The sequence below is a fragment of the Haliotis cracherodii genome, unplaced genomic scaffold (assembly GCF_022045235.1).
Source record: "Haliotis cracherodii isolate W230 unplaced genomic scaffold, xgHalCrac1.p SCAF_14, whole genome shotgun sequence".
Lineage (NCBI taxonomy): Eukaryota > Metazoa > Mollusca > Gastropoda > Lepetellida > Haliotidae > Haliotis > Haliotis cracherodii.
The window spans coordinates 37,780,442-37,805,971 of record NW_027266269.1 but is presented as its reverse complement, the minus strand read 5'-3'; the positions used below and the strand labels follow the sequence as shown (position 1 = coordinate 37,805,971).

The 25,530-nt window shown below is 41.8% G+C and overlaps 1 protein-coding gene across 1 annotated transcript; it reads right to left on the bottom strand.

Annotated features, from left to right (window-relative positions):
- Positions 1 to 4,549: 4,549 nt before the first annotated feature.
- Positions 4,550 to 23,771, bottom strand: LOC139460883 (uncharacterized). Its single transcript, XM_071242358.1, has 4 exons — positions 23,684 to 23,771; positions 5,971 to 6,057; positions 5,347 to 5,487; positions 4,550 to 4,812 (listed from the first exon to the last, which is right to left on the bottom strand). Exons 1-4 carry the CDS (start codon positions 23,769 to 23,771, stop codon positions 4,550 to 4,552), a joined length of 579 nt encoding a protein of 192 aa, XP_071098459.1.
- Between the last annotated feature and the right edge of the window lie 1,759 nt (positions 23,772 to 25,530).

Here is a 25,530-nt window from a genome sequence, read left to right as displayed (position 1 = left end):
CACTTAAAGGGGCCGTCACACCATGACGTTCTGGTCAACGTTCTCTGAACATTTCAATCGTTCAATTTTTTAACGTTCTAGAATGAGGATGACACATCTGGCGTGTGATTAACGTGTGCCTAACGCATGACTAGCGTGTGTCTAACGCACGAGAAGCGTGTAACAGCGACCAAGTAAGATACCCCTGAAAACCATTAGCGTGTGCTAACGTGCCACTGGCGCGCGACGAACGATTTGTCAACGTTAGACGAGCGTGTGACTAACGTGTGACTAACGACAGAATAGCGTCTGCATGTGCTGCGTGCGCTGCGTGCGCTGCGTGCGCTAGGGGACCGTTCAGCGGTCGTTGGCAGGTCGCCAGTGAGTCGTTCAATGCAAAGCAAACGATTAGTAACAACCAAGTAACGCTAGAGTAACGACTGACTAACGATAGCCGAACGCGTGCAACGCTTGGCGAACGTTAGTAAAAGTTCCACGAACGTTCTTAAACGTTCTTCAGCGTCTAAAATTAAACGTTGAAGAACGCTGGTTTCAGTGAGAACTTTTGTGCATGTTCAAAACTTTTTTCCGGACCAGCGTTCTCCGCCGATTCCCGGCGATCACCGCCGTTCACTAGCGTTCACACAACGCTCTTCTGGCGCTATCCCAGCGACCATGGGCGACTACCAACGTTTCCTCAAACGTCATAGAACGCTGACCAGAACGTCATGGTGTGACGTCCCCATTATGGCACCTTGATGGAAAACATGAAAAGATTTGCAAAATATCTGTCGACGGCCAGTTGGCGGTACACATGCCTTAAAATCCTGCAGTCGACCGAAATTTGCACGTTAAAATCCATGTGGTTTGCAAACCGGATGTCTAGTTCGTCACGCGATTTTGATTGGACTATGCATAGACTCGTTAGTCCAGCCAAAAGGTAACTCCAGAATTCTTGCCTAGTTCGGCAAGGGTGGGAACTGGACTTTTATTGTCAGTTAACTTCATTGCCTCGGGGAGACGGCCCTGGCGATCGAGTGCAGGAGATCAATTCTAATGGCATACCTCATATATATTGACATGGAAAAAGATAGCAGTGCCACAGCGCAGTGGGGACGGCAGTTTTAAAACTGTTATGATGTACTACATGCACTAGGGAGTCTGGTTTAGAATGTGTTCCCATCGGTGTATGCCGTTTTTAAAAGGCGACATAATGTATCGGGCAGACAGGCAGGCAGGCTCGGTTACTTGGTTGATGGGGGGACACAATGGAACGATGCTCATAATGTCAACCAGGCGATTGTCTGATGGTTTCAATCTGTGGAACAGCTGCTACAGAGATGAATTCGGCCAAGTTCCAAGTGGAGTTCCAGCAACAGACAAACAAAGCATGAGCTACTTTACTTACTGAAGTTAATTGATAATTGAAAACTTAGATCTGTTTTCGTTTCATACGTACATGAAAGAAATGGCTCACTTTGGTATTTTGTTTAAAAGATATTGTTGTTGGTAATCACGTAGAATATTGTGTTCTGTATTTACAACGTGTTAAGGCAATATGTTTTGAAGTAGTGTCTATAACATCAGTGACGACAGTTAAAAAGAGAAAAACCCTTTCCGCAATCAAAGATTAAAAACATAGGTTCATAGGATCATAGGTTGCTGGCATGCCTAAGGGACGCAACTCTGCACAACGAATTACAGTGCTTTGGGGCGTATCTTCCCCCACCAGTGGCTTGGTATCTTACAGAAACAGCGTCCATCTCTAACCTGGCACAGTATTTTGATGGTGTCGTCATGGCTTCAATCTCTAACCTGGCACAGTATTTTGATGATGTCGTCATGGCGTTAATCTCTATCCTAGCACAGTATTTTGGTGATGTCGTCATGGCTTCAATCTCTAACCTAGCACAGTATTTTGATGGTGTCGTCATTGCTTCAATCTCTAACCTAGAAACAGTATTATGATGGTGTCGTCATGGCTTCAATCTCTAACCTAGAACAGTATTTTGATGGTGTCGTCATGGCTTCAATCCCTAACCTGGCACAGTATTTTGATGATGTCGTCATGGCGTTAATCTCTATCCTAGCACAGTATTTTGGTGATGTCGTCATGGCTTCAATCTCTAACCTAGCACAGTATTTTGATGGTGTCGTCATTGCTTCAATCTCTAACCTAGAAACAGTATTATGATGGTGTCGTCATGGCTTCAATCTCTAACCTTGCACAGTATTTTGATGGTGTCGTCATGGCTTCAATCTCTAAACTACAACAGTATTTTGATGGTGTCGTCATGGCTTCAATCTCTTACCTAGCACAGTATTTTGATGGGGTCGTCACTGATTTTGGGTGATCCGTTGAAACAATATTTTCACAGCAATAATCATCTCGCACACATACAGCTTTCTCCTCTGCTTGGGGAACAGATGCATACTTGGAGCAATGTCACTTACCAAAGGTGACACCCCATTTTCGTAAATACTTCTTTTATTAATGCCGAAGCTCCATAGTTTGCATGAGTTAAACGTTCGGAGCGCGGTCACCTACCCAACTGTTTTCACTCGCCAGCTTCATCTTATTTGTAACCAGTGCGCTATATATATATATATATATATATATATATATATATATATATAGTGAGTGAGTGAGTTGGGTTTTAACGCCGCCTTTAACAGTATTCCAGTTATATCACGGCGCGTGGAGGAAGGCCCGAAGTGATGCAGGTCTCTGACGTTTACCACTACGGTGAAACCCACGAGCACGGGTATGGTGCTGACAAACCTTTAAACATAATCGGGGCGAAACCCACAATGATAGGTTTCTGGCGTGTCCAAGGGACGCAACTCTGCACAGCGAATCGCGGCGCCTTAGACGGCACTGGTCCTAGCAAAGCGGGATCAGTAGCCATATCTGTGCTTGTAGACCTCTGCGGCTTGGAACCTTTTCCACAAATTAAAAAAGTTGGATTTGGCCGAAATATGTTTGAATTGTTACCTTGCTAAATACAATGTTTATTGCTAATACAGGATATTTACGATCCCAAAACACACTCGCGTGATAACCTCTATCTATATACACAGGGCTACAGCAACCAACACTTCGTGTCACTGAAACCACTGTCTTGCTATGGCCCACAATTAAAACTATTGTTTTTAAATTATTTCACTAATTTTGTCTTCCTGTTAGATCAACCTTGCAGGATAGTGCACATTTAATATAAAATGAATTATCACCCAAAACTGGCTCCCACAGGTGCTATCGCTTGGGTGTGATCAGGTAATATCTACATTGCTTTGCAGACCATTGTGACGTCATTGGTTGCCATGACCTCACAATCAAATGACATCACTAATGGCTCTGCCACTGAAGATGTTTGCAGTACTTTTTACACTTAAGACACTGCTTATTACTGCCTACAAACTGAAGAGGTTGGAAGAATGATGTTAGATGATAAATAAAATCTCATCCTTTGATATCAAATAATATCAAACACTCTTTGATAATAGTGGGAAAACTCCTCGGCAAGCAAGATACCCAGCGTACTGACGGTGTACATAGAGAACACCTCGCAGTTTTTCCACTGTAATCAACTCGTGCTGATATATTTGATATCAAAAGACATTCGGGTGAAACTCTTTATTTTACAACCATTCGCACACATTTGCTCTGAACAGAAAAAACCAAACACGCACACGCACAGACACACACACACACGCACGCACGCACACACACATACACACACAGACACACATACGCAAGGACGCACACACACACGCACAAACACACACGCACGCACGCACGCACACACACATACACACACATACGCACGCACGCACACACACACGCACAAACACCCACGCACACACACACGCACAAACACACACAAACACGCACGCACACGCGCACAAACACACACACACACATACACACACACGCACACGCACACGCACACGCACACACAAAAACACACACCTGTCAGTTATGTTACCTTTGTTGTGTGTCAACACATTGAAACACTAAGTTAACCCAGACAACATTCATTGTGAAACCAACAAACAACAAAGAAATGGGATACATGTAGCAATTGTATTGTAACATTAACAAGGTTGACAGATCTATACAAATTACTGCATGGTAATTACAACTACAACACAAAAGAGAGGCAGTAACATATAACGGCAGTACAATTACAATGGCAGTATAAATTTCTATAGCAGTGGTAATAAAACTCACCCAGCAGTAGTCAAACTTCCAAAACAAGACGTAGTTGGCTGGATATCCAGGGTGAAACCGCCGATCTTGATGAAATGATATATATTGTGTGAGATGATAGAGACACGCGCTTGACCCCTTATGTCATCAAAGTTGGACGTGAAGCTTCACAAGAAAATATTAAGTCATCCGTGTATCGGTATTTCTTCAATACACTGGCTGCATCGCGATAGTCTCCCTTATGTTGATATAAGGTGAAGGCTATTGTTCAGGGCATTCACGGCCCGACGACAGTTACAGACGGTAATACACACTACTTCAGAAAACATTGCTTCGACATACGTTGGATATTCTTGTTTACCAGCAACAGTCTCGTTGGAAAAGGGAACGAAAGAATGCCGCCTTGCGATGTGTCTCTTGCACTTCCAGCCAAGTGGTGTTGTGAAGGAAGCACTTGAGGCTCAAAGTTTCGACAGAGACAGACTTGCACATGGCTTGTGTATAATTCCTGCATACTCCGACGCAGTTATGGTACGACACATACGTCATGTTTGTCACTGAGTGATGTTTTATTTGCTTTGCAACATATGTTGTGAAGGAGTCCTTAAACGACGTGCATTCTGCAGAGGAAATGAAAACAATCTTAGTTATCAATTAACAACAAGAAGTAAAGTGGCGTATGTTTTGTTAGTTGTGGGACTCATATATTACAAACTCATCAATATCGCAGCTAATCCAGAGATTGAATCAATCAGACAATCCAATGATTGACATTATGAGCATCGTTACAAGGTCGTTGTTGTTTAGCGCCGCACTCAGCAATATTACAGCTGTGACGGCGGTCTGTTAATAATCGAGTCTGGACCAGACAATCCCGTGATTGACATAAGGAGCAGAACTGGGCCTCCCACATTGTACCCAGGTGGGGAATCGAACCAGGGTCTTCCGTGAGACGAGCGAACGCTTTAAGCACTAGGCTACGACAAACAACCACTACCCCCCCACCCCCACCCCCACCCCCCCCCCACCCCCCCACCCCCCCACCCCCCACCCCCTTAATTTGAACAACGTCTTAAACTGCCTCCAATACTTACACAAGTATGCATCCCGAAACCATCAACAACGGTCTCCTGATCGTTTTGTTGCAAACTTACCAGCTAAAGATCTGCAAATGTTGGCCTTGTGGTCAAAAGAATAACCGACCTCACAGACACATCGTCCAGCGATGCAGTCCACTCGGGGGACCTCCACACATCTGCTAGACATGCTGCACTTGCAGGATACGCCGCGCGGGCCTTAAAACAAGATGAAGATCATTTGAACAGACCTACACTCCGTTCAGAGACCATTCTCTGGTCGACCTGGGATTTGTTCGGAAAACATAGTCTGTTCAAGTAAAATCTGGAAAAAGATTATTTCACCGTACGGTTTACAACAAATAGCAGCGACCTGACCATGATCATTGTCATAATATCTCTGATAAATGAGTGTCCATTGTACGATTCTCATCATATCAAGAGCATGTGTTTATGAATCTCTATCCGCAAAAGCTCTGGACCATTTGTGAAGAATGAACGCAAAAAGTACCACTTGTGAAAAATAACCTGGTATCAGTTATATTTATGCTTCTAAAACACAGTCGGGAATCGTACAATGGTCTGAGTGAAGATTTCTTATGACTATGGAAAGGACTTTTGTTAGCAAATAAGAAGTCCTCGAAGTGGATGGCAGTCATGTTTAGTCATGTTTTTATTGCATTGATGGAGTTAAAATCCTACCTCGTTTTGGACATTTAGGGCGAAAGGAGCATTTGGGTCGATTTCTTTGTGTTCTTTGTGGTGCTGGAGCAGCGGCAGATACAGATGCTGCAAGCAGACGAATACATAAATATACCCCGCCATCCTCGTCCTGTTACGGTGAACAAACTGACGGAAAAACGTGCTTCATATAAGTTGGTGCAAATGTTAATGATTACGACATAATATTTGGTCACTGACTACGCATGTATTAGGGTACATAAAAAAGCAGTAAACTATGGTTGTAACGAACCACTATTTTTAGTTCGTTACAGCCGTGGCTCGTTATAAGCATTTATAGCTAAAATGGATAGAATTATCGTTAAACCGCCCGCACGTTATCAGAAATGAGCGGGCCACTGTATCTTGATGATGCCCTCATATTGCTTGACGACGGTCCATTATCAAGCCCGTTGCTAGGTGACGTCATAGGGTAGAGAAAATGACGTCACGTATTATAGTGACGTCATCTAGTTTGTTCTATGACGTTTCCATATTTGTAAAATGTGGTCAGTGACATCAGTGTTGATTGCAGTAAATGTTTCAAAACCGATGTTGTTTCTTTTTATTTGATAACAAATTCCATCCATTTTAGCTATAATAACGGTAACGCTCTTTTTCAGGGCATTATCATTTGCAGAAGCCCTCGGTCTTTTAAACTGCCCTCCTTCGTCGTGCATTTAATGGAAAACATCGGGCTTCTGCAAATGATAATGCCCTGAAAAAGAGCGTTACCCTTATAGTATACAGCATATATACAGCAAATGGCCGGGCGATGCTGGGCCAGTGTGGTGCCAATGTCAGGCCGATGAATTTGCCGACGTTCGGCCGATGTCCATCCGATGAGCAAAACTTCATCGGCCCGATGATGTAGCCGACGGTAGGCCGATGCAGGGCCGATGCAGGGCCGATGCAGGGCCGATAATGGCATGCTACCTGGGTATGAAACCAACTAAATCCCCAGCTTATCGATGGTGAATGGAGTGTATTTGTTTTCTTCACTGTATTTGTGCAAGGCATCGTTTTTCACATCAAGTTCCAAAGCGTATTAAAAAACATTCAGACAGTAATATACCTACTGACATATGTAAAATACAGTCTGGGTGAAACATTGCCACTTCTCATGTTGATACGTACACGTAGAAGTTCCATTAATGCTTCTTAAACCATAAATTCCACAAAAACACAGAAGAGGTATCACAACTTCTCCACCGAAACTTTACACAAAATGGCGACCGAAGTTGAAGGTCGCTTAGCAGTACTTTTCATGAGAGAAAAAACGTCGAAAGCATGGCTCTCAAATGAAACCAAAACGCACATGATAAACTTTGACACACCCTTTTGGGTCTGTGTTGTTCATGATGTGCGGCTGATTACATGTTATTTCCTTTTCGTATGTTTAATGAGATGTGTCAATTTCTGAAAAGACATGATGTTCTTCACTATCTTATCTTTTTTGGTAGTCCACGATAAATTAAACAATATAATAGTGTTCATTTACATGTTATGTTAAATCGACTCTTAATGGCTATTAAGTCCTTATAAATGAATAATTTTGATATAAGAAATTGCAATTACTCATAAAGTTGATATAAAAATTGTATTTAATTTATGAACATGTTCATGAAAATATTAATATGTAATACCGTATTCGACGTAATAAGCGCCCCGCTCTAATAAGCGCCCCCGGAGATATTTGCTAATATATTGGCTAGTGAAAAATCCCAATTAGCACCCCTTCCGATTGATCAATGTACACAAGACTTATTTATTCGTGTATAATACGTGTGTTATATGCATCCTTAATTGTGGGAAATTAGATTCTGGAAAAATATATCTGTCGTATATAAACATTTCAGGCTGTCAGCATAAACCACGAAATTTACGATCTTTTAACCCTGTTGTTTTTCACTAAAATAATATTCTAATAAGATCAGAACTAAATAGAAGAAGTTATTGTAAACTGAGAAACAAATATAAAACAGAATGCAGACAACACCTTAACTCTTTAAGACATCTGAAATTGAATAAATTAACCAACTCATTAAACAACTCAAAGCTTTTTTGGAAAGAGATAAAATCTCTACGTAATCCAGTCATTGCACGTAATAATATTACAGGTCCTGAATGGCTTCTCCATTTCAAACAGGTTTTTGGAAATAACCATATTTTCGACGATAACATCCATGATGTTGCTAATGATGTAAATTTATCTGATGTTGAGCGAGATATTTTAGAATCGGAAATTGAAGTCGCTGAAATACACGATGCCATTAATACACTTAAATCAGGTAAATCTCCAGGCCCCGATGATGTCCTAGCTGAAATGTTAAAAAGTTCAAAACATATCATTACTCCCTTTTTGCACAAATGTTTTAACGAAATATTCAGAAAGGGTATATTCCCAAATGCATGGTCTAGATCGGTCATTGTGCCTGTATTCAAAAAGGGAGACGTGACTAACCCCGATAACTATAGAGCAATTTCTCTAACAAGCATCTTAGGTAAACTGTTTGCTATAATTCTAAACAGTCGTCTTTCTACCTGGGCTAATGTTTTTGACAAAATCCCACCAACTCAAGCTGGCTTTAGAAAATCATATTCACCAGCTGATAATATTTTCTCACTTTATGCTATTGTTCAGAGATATCTCGGATGCCGAAAACGAAAACTTTATATTGCCTTTGTAGATTTTAAAAAAGCTTTCGACACTGTTGACCGATGTAAACTTTGGGATTGTCTTAGGGCAGCTGGTGTTGGTGGGAAAATGTTTACCATTTTAAAATCAATGTATGAAAATGTAAAATCTTGTATACGACATAATAGTGGAGTCACCGATTATTTTGACTGCCCCATGGGAGTTAAACAAGGTTGTATCTTGAGTCCTCTCCTATTTTCATTCTTCATTAATGAGCTTTCCTTTGATGTTCAACAAAACGGTAAACACGGAGTGCAATTATACCCTGACCTTTATGAATTACTTATATTACTTTTTGCCGATGACGTGACTCTAATCTCTGACTCTATTATCAGACTTCAGAAACAAATTGATATACTATACAGTTACACTGTGACATGGAAGCTATCTGTTAACTTGGAAAAAACTAATATTATCGTATTTAGGAGGGGAGGTCCTCTTGCATCGAGAGATAAATGGTTCTTTAATAACCAACCTATAAATGTTACAAACATGTATAAATACCTCGGTGTTGTTTTACCGTTTAACCTTAATCTTAAACATCTCGTTAACGATCTCGCGCTACGAGCAAAAAAGGCCCTAATAAATCTATTTGTCGTTCTAGATAAATTGCGTGTTATCTCACCTACTATCTTCTTCAAAATGTTTGATGCTCAAGTTCAACCAATCTTATTATATGGATCAGAGGTCTGGGGTTTTGAAACCTATTACAATATTGAAAAGGTACACTTAACTGCATGTAAAAGATTTCTAAATGTTTCTAAATCGGCTCCAAATCATATGGTCTATGGCGAATGTGGCAGATACCCGTTATATATTTGTTCATATTTACGTTTACTCAGATACTGGCTAAAAATAACAGAGATGTCGCGGGAACGAATCCCCTAAAAATGCTACGAAATGCTTGTCTATCGTGATAATGTTGGTTACGTAACCTGGGCATCAAACATTAAGCATTTACTCTTCTCTCACGGATTTGGATATGTTTGGCTTAATCAAAGCGTTGGAGACAAAATGTATTTTCTTAGCTCTTTTAAGCAGGTAGCAATTGATATGTTTACTCAAAATTGGAGGTCGTCACTAGATAACAGTACACGCTACGACGTTTATAAAACCTTTAAATATTGTCTAACACCAGAGGTTTACCTGCATACTATAACACAGAGAAAAATTAGAGACACATTTATTAAACTTAGGCTAGGGTTAAATGATTTGATGTGCAACAGGGGTCGCTCCTCCTCTATTCCGAAGGATATGCGTTTTTGTCCATTCTGCGAAAACCATATTTAAAACGAATTACACTTTTTGTTTATATGTCCAATTTACGACAACCTAAGATTGAAATATATGCCTGATATAACTAAGAACCACTATTCCATGAACAAAATATTATCTTTTAATGGTATCTCTAGTAAAAAATTAACTAAGATATTACAATACATCTATCAAAGTCTACGAGTGCGTAGTAAACTACTTAGTAAATCCGATATGTCCAGAAATAATAAGTTGTTTTGAAACTTTCGCATCTAGATCAGGAGTATCTACATTTCATTTTTGTCTGTTTGTTTCTACTAGAAATGCATATACATTTAAATTGTCAAATTGTCCTGACATGATGAGTATATTTCTGATAGATCCTCCTGATAGATCCTTTTCTATTGAATGTCGCGCTATGGCTGAAAGCCGTTGCGACGTAAAACTTCATATTTCCATTCCATTCCTTTTGTATTCCTTTTGTATTTTTTACTACTACTGCTGCCACTGTGGTTATTACCAATGTTATTACAATACCTTTATTATATGTCAAGCATCATATTAGTTATCAAATAATTATAAAATGCGCTGTACAGCTGTAAATAATATTGTTTATCTGTATGTGTATATGGGCCAATGGCCTTTCATACAATAAAGATTGATTGATTGAATAAGGGCCCCCTATTTCTAATTTTGAGAGCGCCCTGGGCGCTTATTATGTTGAATACGGTAATCTTTGTACATTGTGTTGAGAGAAAGAGAAAGATGACCATCGATGGATGAGAAGGATAAGTCTGGACCTGGTGTTGGCCAAGCTGGCCGCTGTACACACAGCTTCCGTCTGTATCACACAGCTGAAGAGTGAAAGGCTGTGTGTGCTGGTATATTATGGAAGTTATGACCCATGTCAGTACAACTAACTATTTATTTATTGATGTAATTCCTGAAAGTGAATGTGTATATGAGGAAAAGTTTGTATCTCTGTCTAATAATATATCTGATTCTTCTTTTCCAGTTTGGTGACTGTCACTAATTGTATTTTCAAGTCTTTTTTTACAAAATAAATATAATTGTGAAAATAATCGAAGTAAGAAATACTGTTATGGATTGGATAGAAAATCATCCATCATGGTTGATTATTTATTCTACCATGACATTGAAGAATGCTTGATTCTGATTGGTTAAAAAGAGGTTTCCTTTTTGCTACGGAAACCTCTTTTAAATACACTAAGCCTTTTCACACGATTCATAAAAAATGGCTGCCGATTGATCACCTCTAGGAACTGTAAAACATATTGATATTTCCTCTATTACACGCTTGGTCTCTAATACAAGCCAGGTCAATGGCTCTCATGAAATTAATACACAACCTAGCTCGAATAGAGGAAATACGGTAGTTTGATATCGGATGTTTTTGGCGTCGAAAAGTTGTTCTAAATCGTAATCCTGAATACTTCGGTGATGAGATTACAAGACTCTATGAAGGCATATCTTTTGCATATAACTGAAATGTTTATGAAACTGTCAGGGACATGTTCGAAGTGAACAGCCTGGGAATAGGTAATTTCGATGTCATTGAAACAACCGACAATGAAAGTGAAATATAACATTATCAAAATGTTTTTGAAGAAACTTTATTTATGACAACATAACAAACCTTTTTGTGTTTCACATTCATTGCCATCTCTGTCAACCACCACCGTAAGGATTTGGAAGGAGGGTTTTTGAAAATCAATCAGAAAACACTTCTCCCTTCGAAAGGCCACGAAAACAATGTCCCGACATCACTAACGGCACAACTTATCAAACTTGATGAAATTCATATTAGAACACACACAATTAAGAAAATCATACACAAACCACTTTTTCTGGGCCACAAATGTCTATTGCGCATGCTATTTACAAACTGGCTTTGAATCCGTGAAATTTATAGGTCAAACCATGCAGATTCCTGGTGTCAAAATATCCGGCTCGTCTGCAGCCTAAAAAATAAGATGTTCAGTCATACTCAGTTCCATTGGTAATCATATTGTACCAGTAGACTCGATCATTCCCAGTAAATCTACAGGTTAATGTTGAACCACATCATAGAGCAGGGTTTGTGAGGTGTGAGTAACTGTGATTGGGGTCAAGTTCTGCCACATCCAAGTTCAGGGTGGAGAGCCATTTATTTTGATTAATTTATTATTTACTGGGGGCAATTGCTAACTAACAAATAAGACTTACACGTGTTAAATACATAGTAGAATGTTAATTCATAAAGTTTGTTGTAGAAATATATTCGTTTAGTATTTTGGAAAAAAATATTTCCACAAGTCACCCTACAATGGAAATGTTCGATTTCCCCAAAATGACCTCTCTCGCATATTTCCAAGAAATGACTTGGTCAGTCCAAGCAGTGCAGAACAGGATGGTAGAAATTAAAACATCTGTCTTTGGACTAAGTTTGGAGGGTTTTTGTCAACTTCTTTTTGAAAAAAAATATGTGTTTTGAACACTTATTTTGAACTGATCATGACTAAGGTGTTTTTAATCTTGAAATTTAGTAATATTTGTTATGTATATAACCCCATGTTACCACTTTTCGGAATGTTCTAAGATTTGGGACTTTGGTACCCTGTGTTGTTACGCGTTGCAAGATAGCACCATTTTCAAAGCGTTGTTGGCGTCATGGTTGAATGGAGATAAACCTACTGTGTTTTGAAATTTGATGTAGTCCCACTGTAGATACCTCTTATTTATACATTTGAAACCTCGCGCTAAATGTCCGTTTTCGGGGCAGTTGTGCTGGGGCTCTTGCGGCACATCAAGCGTTATCACTACCGGTTGTACACAACCGAAATGGTCATGTGCATTACCGTTGTAAGCGAACATGTACATCAACATGTCACTTTACATAATGAAGTATAGTAAACATTACCTACATAGCCATAGAAATCAATTGAAAATATAATACGATGTTCGTGACAGATATTTCAATTTTTGGATGAAACATCCACTGTCTCATCGACGTCATGATTGAAAATAACACATCATATGCCAGTTGTTAATTTCTTTTAAAGTTTTATGTATTTGGACGTGTCGAAATCATCTTGCATGATTGCCATGATGTGACATGATGTAAACAGTGACTGGAAGTGAGATCGGGAAAACACGACCAGATAGCGACGTTACAATATTTGGAATCAATTTTAATGTGTTTCTCATCCACCACTTACGACAACTTGCAGATCACCACAAGCACATTCAACCTACAATTACATACAATGGTGTTCATAAGCTTTCTTTCTCCTTTGAAGTCAAACAGAAAAGTAATCCGGAGACAGAGTAAATCCAAAATCCCGAACACCGCGGAACATGGCCGACGACATTTTGAAAATATGCAAAACTGTCCATTCAAGAGGCCTTTTCGAATAATTTCTCCTTCACGCGTATTTTTTGGTGTTCTGTTGTTTGTACACTCCTTAATATTTATAAACGAAAATAAAACAACAATATTCGGGATATATAAAGATACGAGACCATCTCTTTCATTCACCAGAACGAAAATTGCGTCGACGTACAGTAAACTACGGTTAAAACGAACTCAAAGGGACAACTAATTTCAGCTCGTTACAACCGTAGTTGGTTATAAGCATATATACAGCATAACTACAGCAAATAGTCAGAACCAAAAAAGTAAGTTCGTTATAAGCGTGTTCGTTTTAACCGTAGTTTACTGTACCAGTAGAAATGTCCGCCATCGAACGGTAGGAGTATTTTTAAAAATTGAGTGAACCGCTATACATTGACCGTGAAAAATACATGTATATGTTGGTGTGATAGAAGTAAAAATATTATGTATACGGGCATTTTCGTTACAGATTGGCTAAGATATTTTTTCCCCAAAAATGTAAACAATCGCTGATATGATTCAAGATTTTCTACACTGAAGAAGACACCACAAGGCGAACAACATATTTTGAAATGTTGTTTCGTTTTTCTTCATATTGAAGTATGTAACTTCATAGTTAACGTTACACGTGACAATGGATACGAGTATGTTGGAAATAAACCACACATTTCAGGCATATGATTTTATTTACTTATTATAAACATTGATTTCAATAATATGCATTTTCCGACATGATATTCCAACGATTACGTTGAAGTTTTTACTAAGTTACGGGAAAAATGGGTCAGTGAGTCAGTGTGTGTGTGTGAGTGTGTGCGTGTGTGTGATATTAAGTGTGTGAATGTGTGTGTGTGAGTGTATGAGTAGGTGTGTGTGAGTGTGAGTCAGTGTGTGAGTATGTGTATGTCAGTGTATGTGTGTGTGTGAGTCAGTGTGTGTGTATATGTGTGTGTGAGTGTAGGTGTGTATGTGTAAGCGAATGAGTGTGCTTGTATATATGTGTGTATGTGTGAGTATATAGATGAGTGTGTGTGAGTGAGTGAGTGTGTGTGAGTGTATAAGTGTGCGTGAGTGTATGAGTGTGTGAGTGTATGAGTGTGTGTGAGTGAGTGAGTGTGTGTGAGTATGTGTGTGTGTGAGTGTATGAGTGTGTGTGAATATATGAGTGTGTGTGAGTGTATGAGCATGTGTGAATGTATGAGTGTGTGTGAGTGTATGAGTGTATGAGTGTATTTGAGTGTGTGTGAGTGTAGGTGTGTACATGTGAGTATGTAGGTGTGTGTGAGTGTATGAGTGTGTGTGAGTGTATGAGTGTGTTTGAGTGTATGAGTGTGTGTGAGTGTAGGTGTGTGTGTGTGTGTGTGTGTGTGAGTGTATGAGTGTGTGTGAGTGTATGTGTGTATGTGTGAGTATTTAGGTGTGTGTGAGTGTAGGTATGTGTATGTGTGTGAGTGTGTGTGTGTGTGTGTGTGTGTGTGTGTGTGTGTGTGTGTGTGTGTGTGTATGAGTGTGTGTGAGTGTGTGTGAGTGTATGTGTGTATGTGTGAGTATTTAGGTGTGTGTGAGTGTAGGTATGTGTATGTGTGTGAGTGTATGAGTGTGTGTGGGTGTATGAGTGTGTGTGAGTGTATGAGTGTGTATGAGTGTAGGTGTTTATCTGTGAGTGTATGAGTGTGTGTGAGTGTAGGTGTGTTTGTGTGAGTATATAGGTGTGTGTGGGTGTATGAGTGTGTGAGAGTGTATGAGTGTGTGTGGGTGTATGAGTGTGTGTGAGTGTATGAGTGTGTATGAGTGTAGGTGTTTATCTGTGAGTGTATGAGTGTGTGTGAGTGTAGGTGTGTTTGTGTGAGTATATAGGTGTGTGTGGGTGTATGAGTGTGTGAGAGTGTATGAGTGTGTGTGGGTGTATGAGTGTGTGTGAGTGTATGAGTGTGTATGAGTGTAGGTGTTTATCTGTGAGTGTATGAGTGTGTGTGAGTGTAGGTGTGTACATGTGAGTATGTAGGTGTGTGTGAGTGTATGAGTGTGTGTGAGTGTATGAGTGTGTTTGAGTGTATGAGTGTGTGTGAGTGTAGGTGTGTGTGTGTGTGTGTGTGAGTGTATGAGTGTGTGTGAGTGTATGTGTGTATGTGTGAGTATTTAGGTGTGTGTGAGTGTAGGTATGTGTATGTGTGTGAGTGTGTGTGTGTGTGTGTGTGTGTGTGTGAGAGTGTATGAGTGTGTGTGAGTGTATGTGTGTATGTGTGAGTATTTAGGTGTGTGTGAGTGTAGGTATGTGTATGTGTGTGAGTGTATATGTGTGTGTGGGTGTATGAGTGTGTGTGAGTGTATGAGTGTGTATGAGTGTAGGTGTTTATCTGTGAGTGTATGAGTGTGTGTGAGTGCAGGTGTGTTTGTGTGAGTATATAGGAGCGTGTGGGTGTATGAGTGTGTGAGAGTGTATGAGTGTGTGTGGGTGTATGAGTGTGTGTGAGTGTATGAGTGTGTATGAGTGTAGGTGTTTATCTGTGAGTGTATGAGTGTGTGTGAGTGTAGGTGTGTTTGTGTGAGTATATAGGTGTGTGTGGGTGTATGAGTGTGTGAGAGTGTATGAGTGTGTGTGGGTGTATGAGTGTGTGTGAGTGTATGAGTGTGTATGAGTGTAGGTGTTTATCTGTGAGTGTATGAGTGTGTGTGAGTGTAGGTGTGTTTGTGTGAGTATATAGGTGTGTGTGGGTGTATGAGTGTGTGTGAGTATAGGTGTGTATATGTGAGTATATAGGGGGGGGGGGGGGGGGGTGAGTGTGTGTGAGCACATGAGTGTGTGTCAGTGTATGAGTGTGTGAGAGTGTATGAGTGTATGAGTGTGTGGGTGTATGAGTGTGTGAGATTGTAGGTGTGTGTGTGTGTGTGTGAGTACATAGGTGTGTGTGAGTGTTTGAGTGTGTGAGAGTGTATGAGTGTGTGTGAGTATAAGTGTGTATATGTGAGTATATAGGGGGGGTGAGTGCATGAGTGTGTGTGAGCACATGAGTGTGTGTCAGTGTAAGAGTGTGTGAGAGTGTATGAGCGTGTGAGTGTATGAGTGTGTGTGAGTGTATGAGTGTGTGTGAGTGTAGGTTGTATATGTGAGTATATAGATGTGTGTGACTTAAGTGTGTATGTGTGAGTATATAGGTGTGTGTGAGTGTAGGTGTATGTGTGTGTGTGTGAGTGTATGAGTGTGTGTGAGTGTATGAGTGTTTGTGAGTGTATGAGTGTGTGTTCTGTGTGAGTGTATGAGTGTGTGTGAGTGTATGAGTGTGTATGAGTGTAGGTGTTTATCTGTGAGTGTATGAGTGTGTGTGAGTGTAGGTGTGTTTGTGTGAGTATAAAGGTGTGTGTGGGTGTATGAGTGTGTGAGAGTGTATGAGTGTGTGTGAGTATAGGTGTGTATATGTGAGTATATAGGGGGGGGGGGGGGGTGAGTGCATGAGTGTGTGTGAGCACATGAATGTGTGTCAGTGTATGAGTGTGTGAGAGTGTATGAGTGTGTGAGTGTATGAGTGTTTCCAGTGCGCAATGTAAACAAAATAGCTGAGAGTGTATGAGTGTATGAGTGTGTGTGAGTATAGGTGTGTATATGTGAGTATATAGGGGGGGGGGGGGGGGGGGGGGGCGAGTGCATGAGTGTGTGAGCACATGAGTGTGTGTCAGTGTATGAGTGTGTGAGAGTGTATGAGTGTTTGAGTGTATGAGTGTGTGTGAATATATGAGTGTGTGTGAGTGTATGAGCATGTGTGAATGTATGAGTGTGTGTGAGTGTATGAGTGTATGAGTGTATTTGAGTGTGTGTGAGTGTAGGTGTGTACATGTGAGTATGTAGGTGTGTGTGAGTGTATGAGTGTGTGTGAGTGTATGAGTGTGTTTGAGTGTATGAGTGTGTGTGAGTGTAGGTGTGTGTGTGTGTGTGTGTGTGTGTGAGTGTATGAGTGTGTGTGAGTGTATGTGTGTATGTGTGAGTATTTAGGTGTGTGTGAGTGTAGGTATGTGTATGTGTGTGAGTGTGTGTGTGTGTGTGTGTGTGTGTGTGTGTGTGTGTGTGTGTGTGTGTGTGTGTGTGTGTATGAGTGTGTGTGAGTGTGTGTGAGTGTATGTGTGTATGTGTGAGTATTTAGGTGTGTGTGAGTGTAGGTATGTGTATGTGTGTGAGTGTATGAGTGTGTGTGGGTGTATGAGTGTGTGTGAGTGTATGAGTGTGTATGAGTGTAGGTGTTTATCTGTGAGTGTATGAGTGTGTGTGAGTGTAGGTGTGTTTGTGTGAGTATATAGGTGTGTGTGGGTGTATGAGTGTGTGAGAGTGTATGAGTGTGTGTGGGTGTATGAGTGTGTGTGAGTGTATGAGTGTGTATGAGTGTAGGTGTTTATCTGTGAGTGTATGAGTGTGTGTGAGTGTAGGTGTGTTTGTGTGAGTATATAGGTGTGTGTGGGTGTATGAGTGTGTGAGAGTGTATGAGTGTGTGTGGGTGTATGAGTGTGTGTGAGTGTATGAGTGTGTATGAGTGTAGGTGTTTATCTGTGAGTGTATGAGTGTGTGTGAGTGTAGGTGTGTACATGTGAGTATGTAGGTGTGTGTGAGTGTATGAGTGTGTGTGAGTGTATGAGTGTGTTTGAGTGTATGAGTGTGTGTGAGTGTAGGTGTGTGTGTGTGTGTGTGTGAGTGTATGAGTGTGTGTGAGTGTATGTGTGTATGTGTGAGTATTTAGGTGTGTGTGAGTGTAGGTATGTGTATGTGTGTGAGTGTGTGTGTGTGTGTGTGTGTGTGTGAGAGTGTATGAGTGTGTGTGAGTGTATGTGTGTATGTGTGAGTATTTAGGTGTGTGTGAGTGTAGGTATGTGTATGTGTGTGAGTGTATATGTGTGTGTGGGTGTATGAGTGTGTGTGAGTGTATGAGTGTGTATGAGTGTAGGTGTTTATCTGTGAGTGTATGAGTGTGTGTGAGTGCAGGTGTGTTTGTGTGAGTATATAGGAGCGTGTGGGTGTATGAGTGTGTGAGAGTGTATGAGTGTGTGTGGGTGTATGAGTGTGTGTGAGTGTATGAGTGTGTATGAGTGTAGGTGTTTATCTGTGAGTGTATGAGTGTGTGTGAGTGTAGGTGTGTTTGTGTGAGTATATAGGTGTGTGTGGGTGTATGAGTGTGTGAGAGTGTATGAGTGTGTGTGGGTGTATGAGTGTGTGTGAGTGTATGAGTGTGTATGAGTGTAGGTGTTTATCTGTGAGTGTATGAGTGTGTGTGAGTGTAGGTGTGTTTGTGTGAGTATATAGGTGTGTGTGGGTGTATGAGTGTGTGTGAGTATAGGTGTGTATATGTGAGTATATAGGGGGGGGGGGGGGGGGGTGAGTGTGTGTGAGCACATGAGTGTGTGTCAGTGTATGAGTGTGTGAGAGTGTATGAGTGTATGAGTGTGTGGGTGTATGAGTGTGTGAGATTGTAGGTGTGTGTGTGTGTGTGTGAGTACATAGGTGTGTGTGAGTGTTTGAGTGTGTGAGAGTGTATGAGTGTGTGTGAGTATAAGTGTGTATATGTGAGTATATAGGGGGGGTGAGTGCATGAGTGTGTGTGAGCACATGAGTGTGTGTCAGTGTAAGAGTGTGTGAGAGTGTATGAGCGTGTGAGTGTATGAGTGTGTGTGAGTGTATGAGTGTGTGTGAGTGTAGGTTGTATATGTGAGTATATAGATGTGTGTGACTTAAGTGTGTATGTGTGAGTATATAGGTGTGTGTGAGTGTAGGTGTATGTGTGTGTGTGTGAGTGTATGAGTGTGTGTGAGTGTATGAGTGTTTGTGAGTGTATGAGTGTGTGTTCTGTGTGAGTGTATGAGTGTGTGTGAGTGTATGAGTGTGTATGAGTGTAGGTGTTTATCTGTGAGTGTATGAGTGTGTGTGAGTGTAGGTGTGTTTGTGTGAGTATAAAGGTGTGTGTGGGTGTATGAGTGTGTGAGAGTGTATGAGTGTGTGTGAGTATAGGTGTGTATATGTGAGTATATAGGGGGGGGGGGGGGGTGAGTGTGTGTGAGCACATGAGTGTGTGTCAGTGTATGAGTGTGTGAGAGTGTATGAGTGTATGAGTGTGTGGGTGTATGAGTGTGTGAGATTGTAGGTGTGTGTGTGTGTGTGTGAGTACATAGGTGTGTGTGAGTGTTTGAGTGTGTGAGAGTGTATGAGTGTGTGTGAGTATAAGTGTGTATATGTGAGTATATAGGGGGGGTGAGTGCATGAGTGTGTGTGAGCACATGAGTGTGTGTCAGTGTAAGAGTGTGTGAGAGTGTATGAGCGTGTGAGTGTATGAGTGTGTGTGAGTGTATGAGTGTGTGTGAGTGTAGGTTGTATATGTGAGTATATAGATGTGTGTGACTTAAGTGTGTATGTGTGAGTATATAGGTGTGTGTGAGTGTAGGTGTATGTGTGTGTGTGTGAGTGTATGAGTGTGTGTGAGTGTATGAGTGTTTGTGAGTGTATGAGTGTGTGTTCTGTGTGAGTGTATGAGTGTGTGTGAGTGTATGAGTGTGTATGAGTGTAGGTGTTTATCTGTGAGTGTATGAGTGTGTGTGAGTGTAGGTGTGTTTGTGTGAGTATAAAGGTGTGTGTGGGTGTATGAGTGTGTGAGAGTGTATGAGTGTGTGTGAGTATAGGTGTGTATATGTGAGTATATAGGGGGGGGGGGGGGGGTGAGTGCATGAGTGTGTGTGAGCACATGAATGTGTGTCAGTGTATGAGTGTGTGAGAGTGTATGAGTGTGTGAGTGTATGAGTGTTTCCAGTGCGCAATGTAAACAAAATAGCTGAGAGTGTATGAGTGTATGAGTGTGTGTGAGTATAGGTGTGTATATGTGAGTATATAGGGGGGGGGGGGGGGGGGGGGGGGGCGAGTGCATGAGTGTGTGAGCACATGAGTGTGTGTCAGTGTATGAGTGTGTGAGAGTGTATGAGTGTTTGAGTGTATGAGTGTGTGTGAATATATGAGTGTGTGTGAGTGTATGAGCATGTGTGAATGTATGAGTGTGTGTGAGTGTATGAGTGTATGAGTGTATTTGAGTGTGTGTGAGTGTAGGTGTGTACATGTGAGTATGTAGGTGTGTGTGAGTGTATGAGTGTGTGTGAGTGTATGAGTGTGTTTGAGTGTATGAGTGTGTGTGAGTGTAGGTGTGTGTGTGTGTGTGTGTGTGTGTGAGTGTATGAGTGTGTGTGAGTGTATGTGTGTATGTGTGAGTATTTAGGTGTGTGTGAGTGTAGGTATGTGTATGTGTGTGAGTGTGTGTGTGTGTGTGTGTGTGTGTGTGTGTGTGTGTGTGTGTGTGTGTGTGTGTGTGTGTGTATGAGTGTGTGTGAGTGTGTGTGAGTGTATGTGTGTATGTGTGAGTATTTAGGTGTGTGTGGGTGTATGAGTGTGTGAGAGTGTATGAGTGTGTGTGGGTGTATGAGTGTGTGTGAGTGTATGAGTGTGTATGAGTGTAGGTGTTTATCTGTGAGTGTATGAGTGTATGAGTGTGTGTGAGTGTAGGTGTGTTTGTGTGAGTATATAGGTGTGTGTGGGTGTATGAGTGTGTGAGAGTGTATGAGTGTGTGTGGGTGAGTGTATGAGTGTGTATGAGTGTAGGTGTTTATCTGTGAGTGTATGAGTGTGTGTGAGTGTATGAGTGTGTATGAGTGTAGGTGTTTATCTGTGAGTGTATGAGTGTGTGTGAGTGTAGGTGTGTTTGTGTGAGTATATAGGTGTGTGTGGGTGTATGAGTGTGTGAGAGTGTATGAGTGTGTGTGGGTGTATGAGTGTGTGTGAGTGTATGAGTGTGTATGAGTGTAGGTGTTTATCTGTGAGTGTATGAGTGTGTGTGAGTGTAGGTGTGTACATGTGAGTATGTAGGTGTGTGTGAGTGTATGAGTGTGTGTGAGTGTATGAGTGTGTTTGAGTGTATGAGTGTGTGTGAGTGTAGGTGTGTGTGTGTGTGTGTGTGAGTGTATGAGTGTGTGTGAGTGTATGTGTGTATGTGTGAGTATTTAGGTGTGTGTGAGTGTAGGTATGTGTATGTGTGTGAGTGTGTGTGTGTGTGTGTGTGTGTGTGAGAGTGTATGAGTGTGTGTGAGTGTATGTGTGTATGTGTGAGTATTTAGGTGTGTGTGAGTGTAGGTATGTGTATGTGTGTGAGTGTATATGTGTGTGTGGGTGTATGAGTGTGTGTGAGTGTATGAGTGTGTATGAGTGTAGGTGTTTATCTGTGAGTGTATGAGTGTGTGTGAGTGCAGGTGTGTTTGTGTGAGTATATAGGAGCGTGTGGGTGTATGAGTGTGTGAGAGTGTATGAGTGTGTGTGGGTGTATGAGTGTGTGTGAGTGTATGAGTGTGTATGAGTGTAGGTGTTTATCTGTGAGTGTATGAGTGTGTGTGAGTGTAGGTGTGTTTGTGTGAGTATATAGGTGTGTGTGGGTGTATGAGTGTGTGAGAGTGTATGAGTGTGTGTGGGTGTATGAGTGTGTGTGAGTGTATGAGTGTGTATGAGTGTAGGTGTTTATCTGTGAGTGTATGAGTGTGTGTGAGTGTAGGTGTGTTTGTGTGAGTATATAGGTGTGTGTGGGTGTATGAGTGTGTGTGAGTATAGGTGTGTATATGTGAGTATATAGGGGGGGGGGGGGGGGTGAGTGTGTGTGAGCACATGAGTGTGTGTCAGTGTATGAGTGTGTGAGAGTGTATGAGTGTATGAGTGTGTGGGTGTATGAGTGTGTGAGATTGTAGGTGTGTGTGTGTGTGTGTGAGTACATAGGTGTGTGTGAGTGTTTGAGTGTGTGAGAGTGTATGAGTGTGTGTGAGTATAAGTGTGTATATGTGAGTATATAGGGGGGGTGAGTGCATGAGTGTGTGTGAGCACATGAGTGTGTGTCAGTGTAAGAGTGTGTGAGAGTGTATGAGCGTGTGAGTGTATGAGTGTGTGTGAGTGTATGAGTGTGTGTGAGTGTAGGTTGTATATGTGAGTATATAGATGTGTGTGACTTAAGTGTGTATGTGTGAGTATATAGGTGTGTGTGAGTGTAGGTGTATGTGTGTGTGTGTGAGTGTATGAGTGTGTGTGAGTGTATGAGTGTTTGTGAGTGTATGAGTGTGTGTTCTGTGTGAGTATGAGTGTGTGTGAGTGTATGAGTGTGTATGAGTGTAGGTGTTTATCTGTGAGTGTATGAGTGTGTGTGAGTGTAGGTGTGTTGTGTGAGTATAAAGGTGTGTGTGGGTGTATGAGTGTGTGAGAGTGTATGAGTGTGTGTGAGTATAGGTGTGTATATGTGAGTATATAGGGGGGGGGGGGGGGGGTGAGTGCATGAGTGTGTGTGAGCACATGAATGTGTGTCAGTGTATGAGTGTGTGAGAGTGTATGAGTGTGTGAGTGTATGAGTGTTTCCAGTGCGCAATGTAAACAAAATAGCTGAGAGTGTATGAGTGTATGAGTGTGTGTGAGTATAGGTGTGTATATGTGAGTATATAGGGGGGGGGGGGGGGGGGGGGCGAGTGCATGAGTGTGTGAGCACATGAGTGTGTGTCAGTGTATGAGTGTGTGAGAGTGTATGAGTGTTTGAGTGTATGAGTGTGTGGGTGTATGAGTGTGTGAGAGTGTAGGTGTGTGTGTGTGTGAGTATATAGGTGTGTGTGAGTGTTTGAGTGTGTGAGAGTGTATGAGTGTGTGTGAGTATAGGTGTGTATATGTGAGTATATAGGGGGGGTGAGTGCATGAGTGTGTGTGAGCACATGAGTGTGTGTCAGTGTATGAGTGTGTGAGAGTGTATGAGTGTGTGAGTGTATGAGTGTGTTTGAGTGTATGAGTGTGTGTGAGTGTAGGTGTGTATATGTGAGTATATAGATGTGTGTGACTGTAGGTGTGTATGTGTGAGTATATAGGTGTGTATGAGTGTAGGTGTATGTCTGTGTGTGTGAGTGTATGAGTGTGTGTGAGTGTATGAGTGTGTGTGAGTGTATGAGTGTGTGTGAGCGTGAGGGTGTATCTGGGTAAGAATAGATACCCAGCAACCTATGCTGGTCGAAAGATGCGACTAAATGGATCGGGAGGTCCCGAGGAGACGGTGTGGATCTTTGCTATCAATATCAATCACTGGATTGCATCGTCCAGACTCGATTGTTTCCGGGCCGCCTTCACATAGATGGAGTATTGATGATTAAGGCGTTAAACTACAAACACACACACTCTTCCCTTGGGATTGCACACACGGGGTGACACACATTGGTCACTCTAGATCCACATTTCAGACAACCCTACAGATAAGATAGGTGGTTAGGAATATCCATTGGAGAATAATGTAACTTATATGACGCAGGTGCGGTGTAAATTTACTTACCTTCCGAAATTGCATATATTCGTGCATCATCCGAGACTTTGTCCAATGACACTGGACTCCCGTCTGTCACACTGAGGTGGCGGTACATGGTACACTGGTAGGTGGTACGCTTGTACTTCAGGGCGAGACATCCAGGCACTACGCTGCATTCTACATTGCACTTCAAGAGAGATACAGCGCTAACTTCGCCTAAAACCTGGAGTTTAAAAAAAGGTTTGTCAATTTTTTTAAACCTTCTTCCCAGTATTTTTGCTTCTTGTGGTAAGACCAACAGCAGCATCAACACGGAAACAACAGGTAGGAACATCGTGTACATCGTCTGCTTTCTGTGGAGCAAGAAACAGTCTGACTGCCTCGTTTGTTCAACAACATATATGACACACAGCCTACAGTACTGTTCAAAACTAACGTTCCCGCGATTATGAGATGATCCTGGTGACAGTAACCTCATACACAGAGAGAGACACATACACATGCACGCACAAATACACAGACAGACACACACACACACACACACAACAGAGAGAGACACACAGCCTACAGTACTGTTCAAAACTAACGTTCCCGCGATTATGAGATGATCCTGGTGACAGTAACCTCATACACAGAGAGAGACACATACACATGCACGCTCAAATACACAGACACACACAGAGACACACACACACACACACACACACACACGCGCGCGCGACAGAGAGAGACACACAGACACATACGCAGAGATGTACACACACACAGGGTGGCCCAGTCGTCTAAGGTGCCGCAATTTACTGTGGTGAGTTGCGTCCCTTGGGCACGCCAGAAACCTATGATTGTGGGTTCGAATCCCTATTATGTATCTAGGTTTGTCAGCGCCACACCCGTACTCGTGGGGTTTTACCAAAGTAGTCAACGTCTCTGAGACCTGCGTCACTTCGGGCTTTCCTCCCTCATCAAACTGACGCAGTGATATAACTGGAATACTGTTCAAAGGGGCGTTACACAAACTCACTAACTTATTCCAGTGAACATATTGCGAATTTTACTTGTCGCTCATTTGCAGCACAATATTTTGGGGATGTTGGGACGAACCATGTTGTAATGGTGTATATCATTGAATAGAGGTGAGGTGAAATGGGGTTTAACGTCGCGTCCAAGATTATTGCACGTTATAGCGACGTGCATGCACGTGTGTGTGTGGCTGCTTGTAGTAGTCCGGACTGATGCCGATTTATAGTGCTAGCCTCCTGAGATACGATGCTGCAGTTTAACATGAATACCCTACTCAGACAGAGTATACTGACTCTAAGCCGACCAGTCCTTGTTTTAGCCCCTTAATGCCGAGCGCCAGACAGGGTAACACCAAGTACTATCGTTTTACGTCTTTTGGTATGACGCGGCCGGGAATCGAACCCTGGACCTTCCGCTCACCGGGCGGACGCTCTACCACTATGGCGGTCCACACCTTAAGGAGATAAACTTCATAATCTATTGTACGGCTGCAGATTCTCAATGGATGCCATTTCTCTATATACACACACAGACACACATATATATGTAACACTCTGTGCCAGGTTGTAGTGCTTGTTGTGTTTGCACCCCGGACCACCCAGCCTTATCCTAGCTAGGCTTAGGGTGAAACCTTCCTATTTGTCGTGTCTTGAACCAAGCTTATATATCCATAGGTCATCGGTCGGAGGTTTCTGACGGGCGGACGCTCTACCACTAGACCACGGAGGCGGTCCTCATTTAGAGAGATAAGAAGGAATTATTTATGGGTATATTTTCCTGCATTTATCTCTCACGTTTAACCAAAAGAATCTCACGGGAACATTTAGAAGTTTGATATTGGCTTAATACACAAG

Coding starts and splice junctions, on each gene's coding strand:
- LOC139460883 (XM_071242358.1), bottom strand. CDS start 23,771: ATGTACCGCCACCTCAGTGTGACAGACGGGAGTCCAGTGTCATTGGAC. Junction 5,488..5,970: donor CCCTAAATGTCCAAAACGAG/GTAGGATTTTAA, acceptor TCTTGTTTTAAG/GCCCGCGCGGCGTATCCTGC. Junction 4,813..5,346: donor CATTTGCAGATCTTTAGCTG/GTAAGTTTGCAA, acceptor TTTCCTCTGCAG/AATGCACGTCGTTTAAGGAC.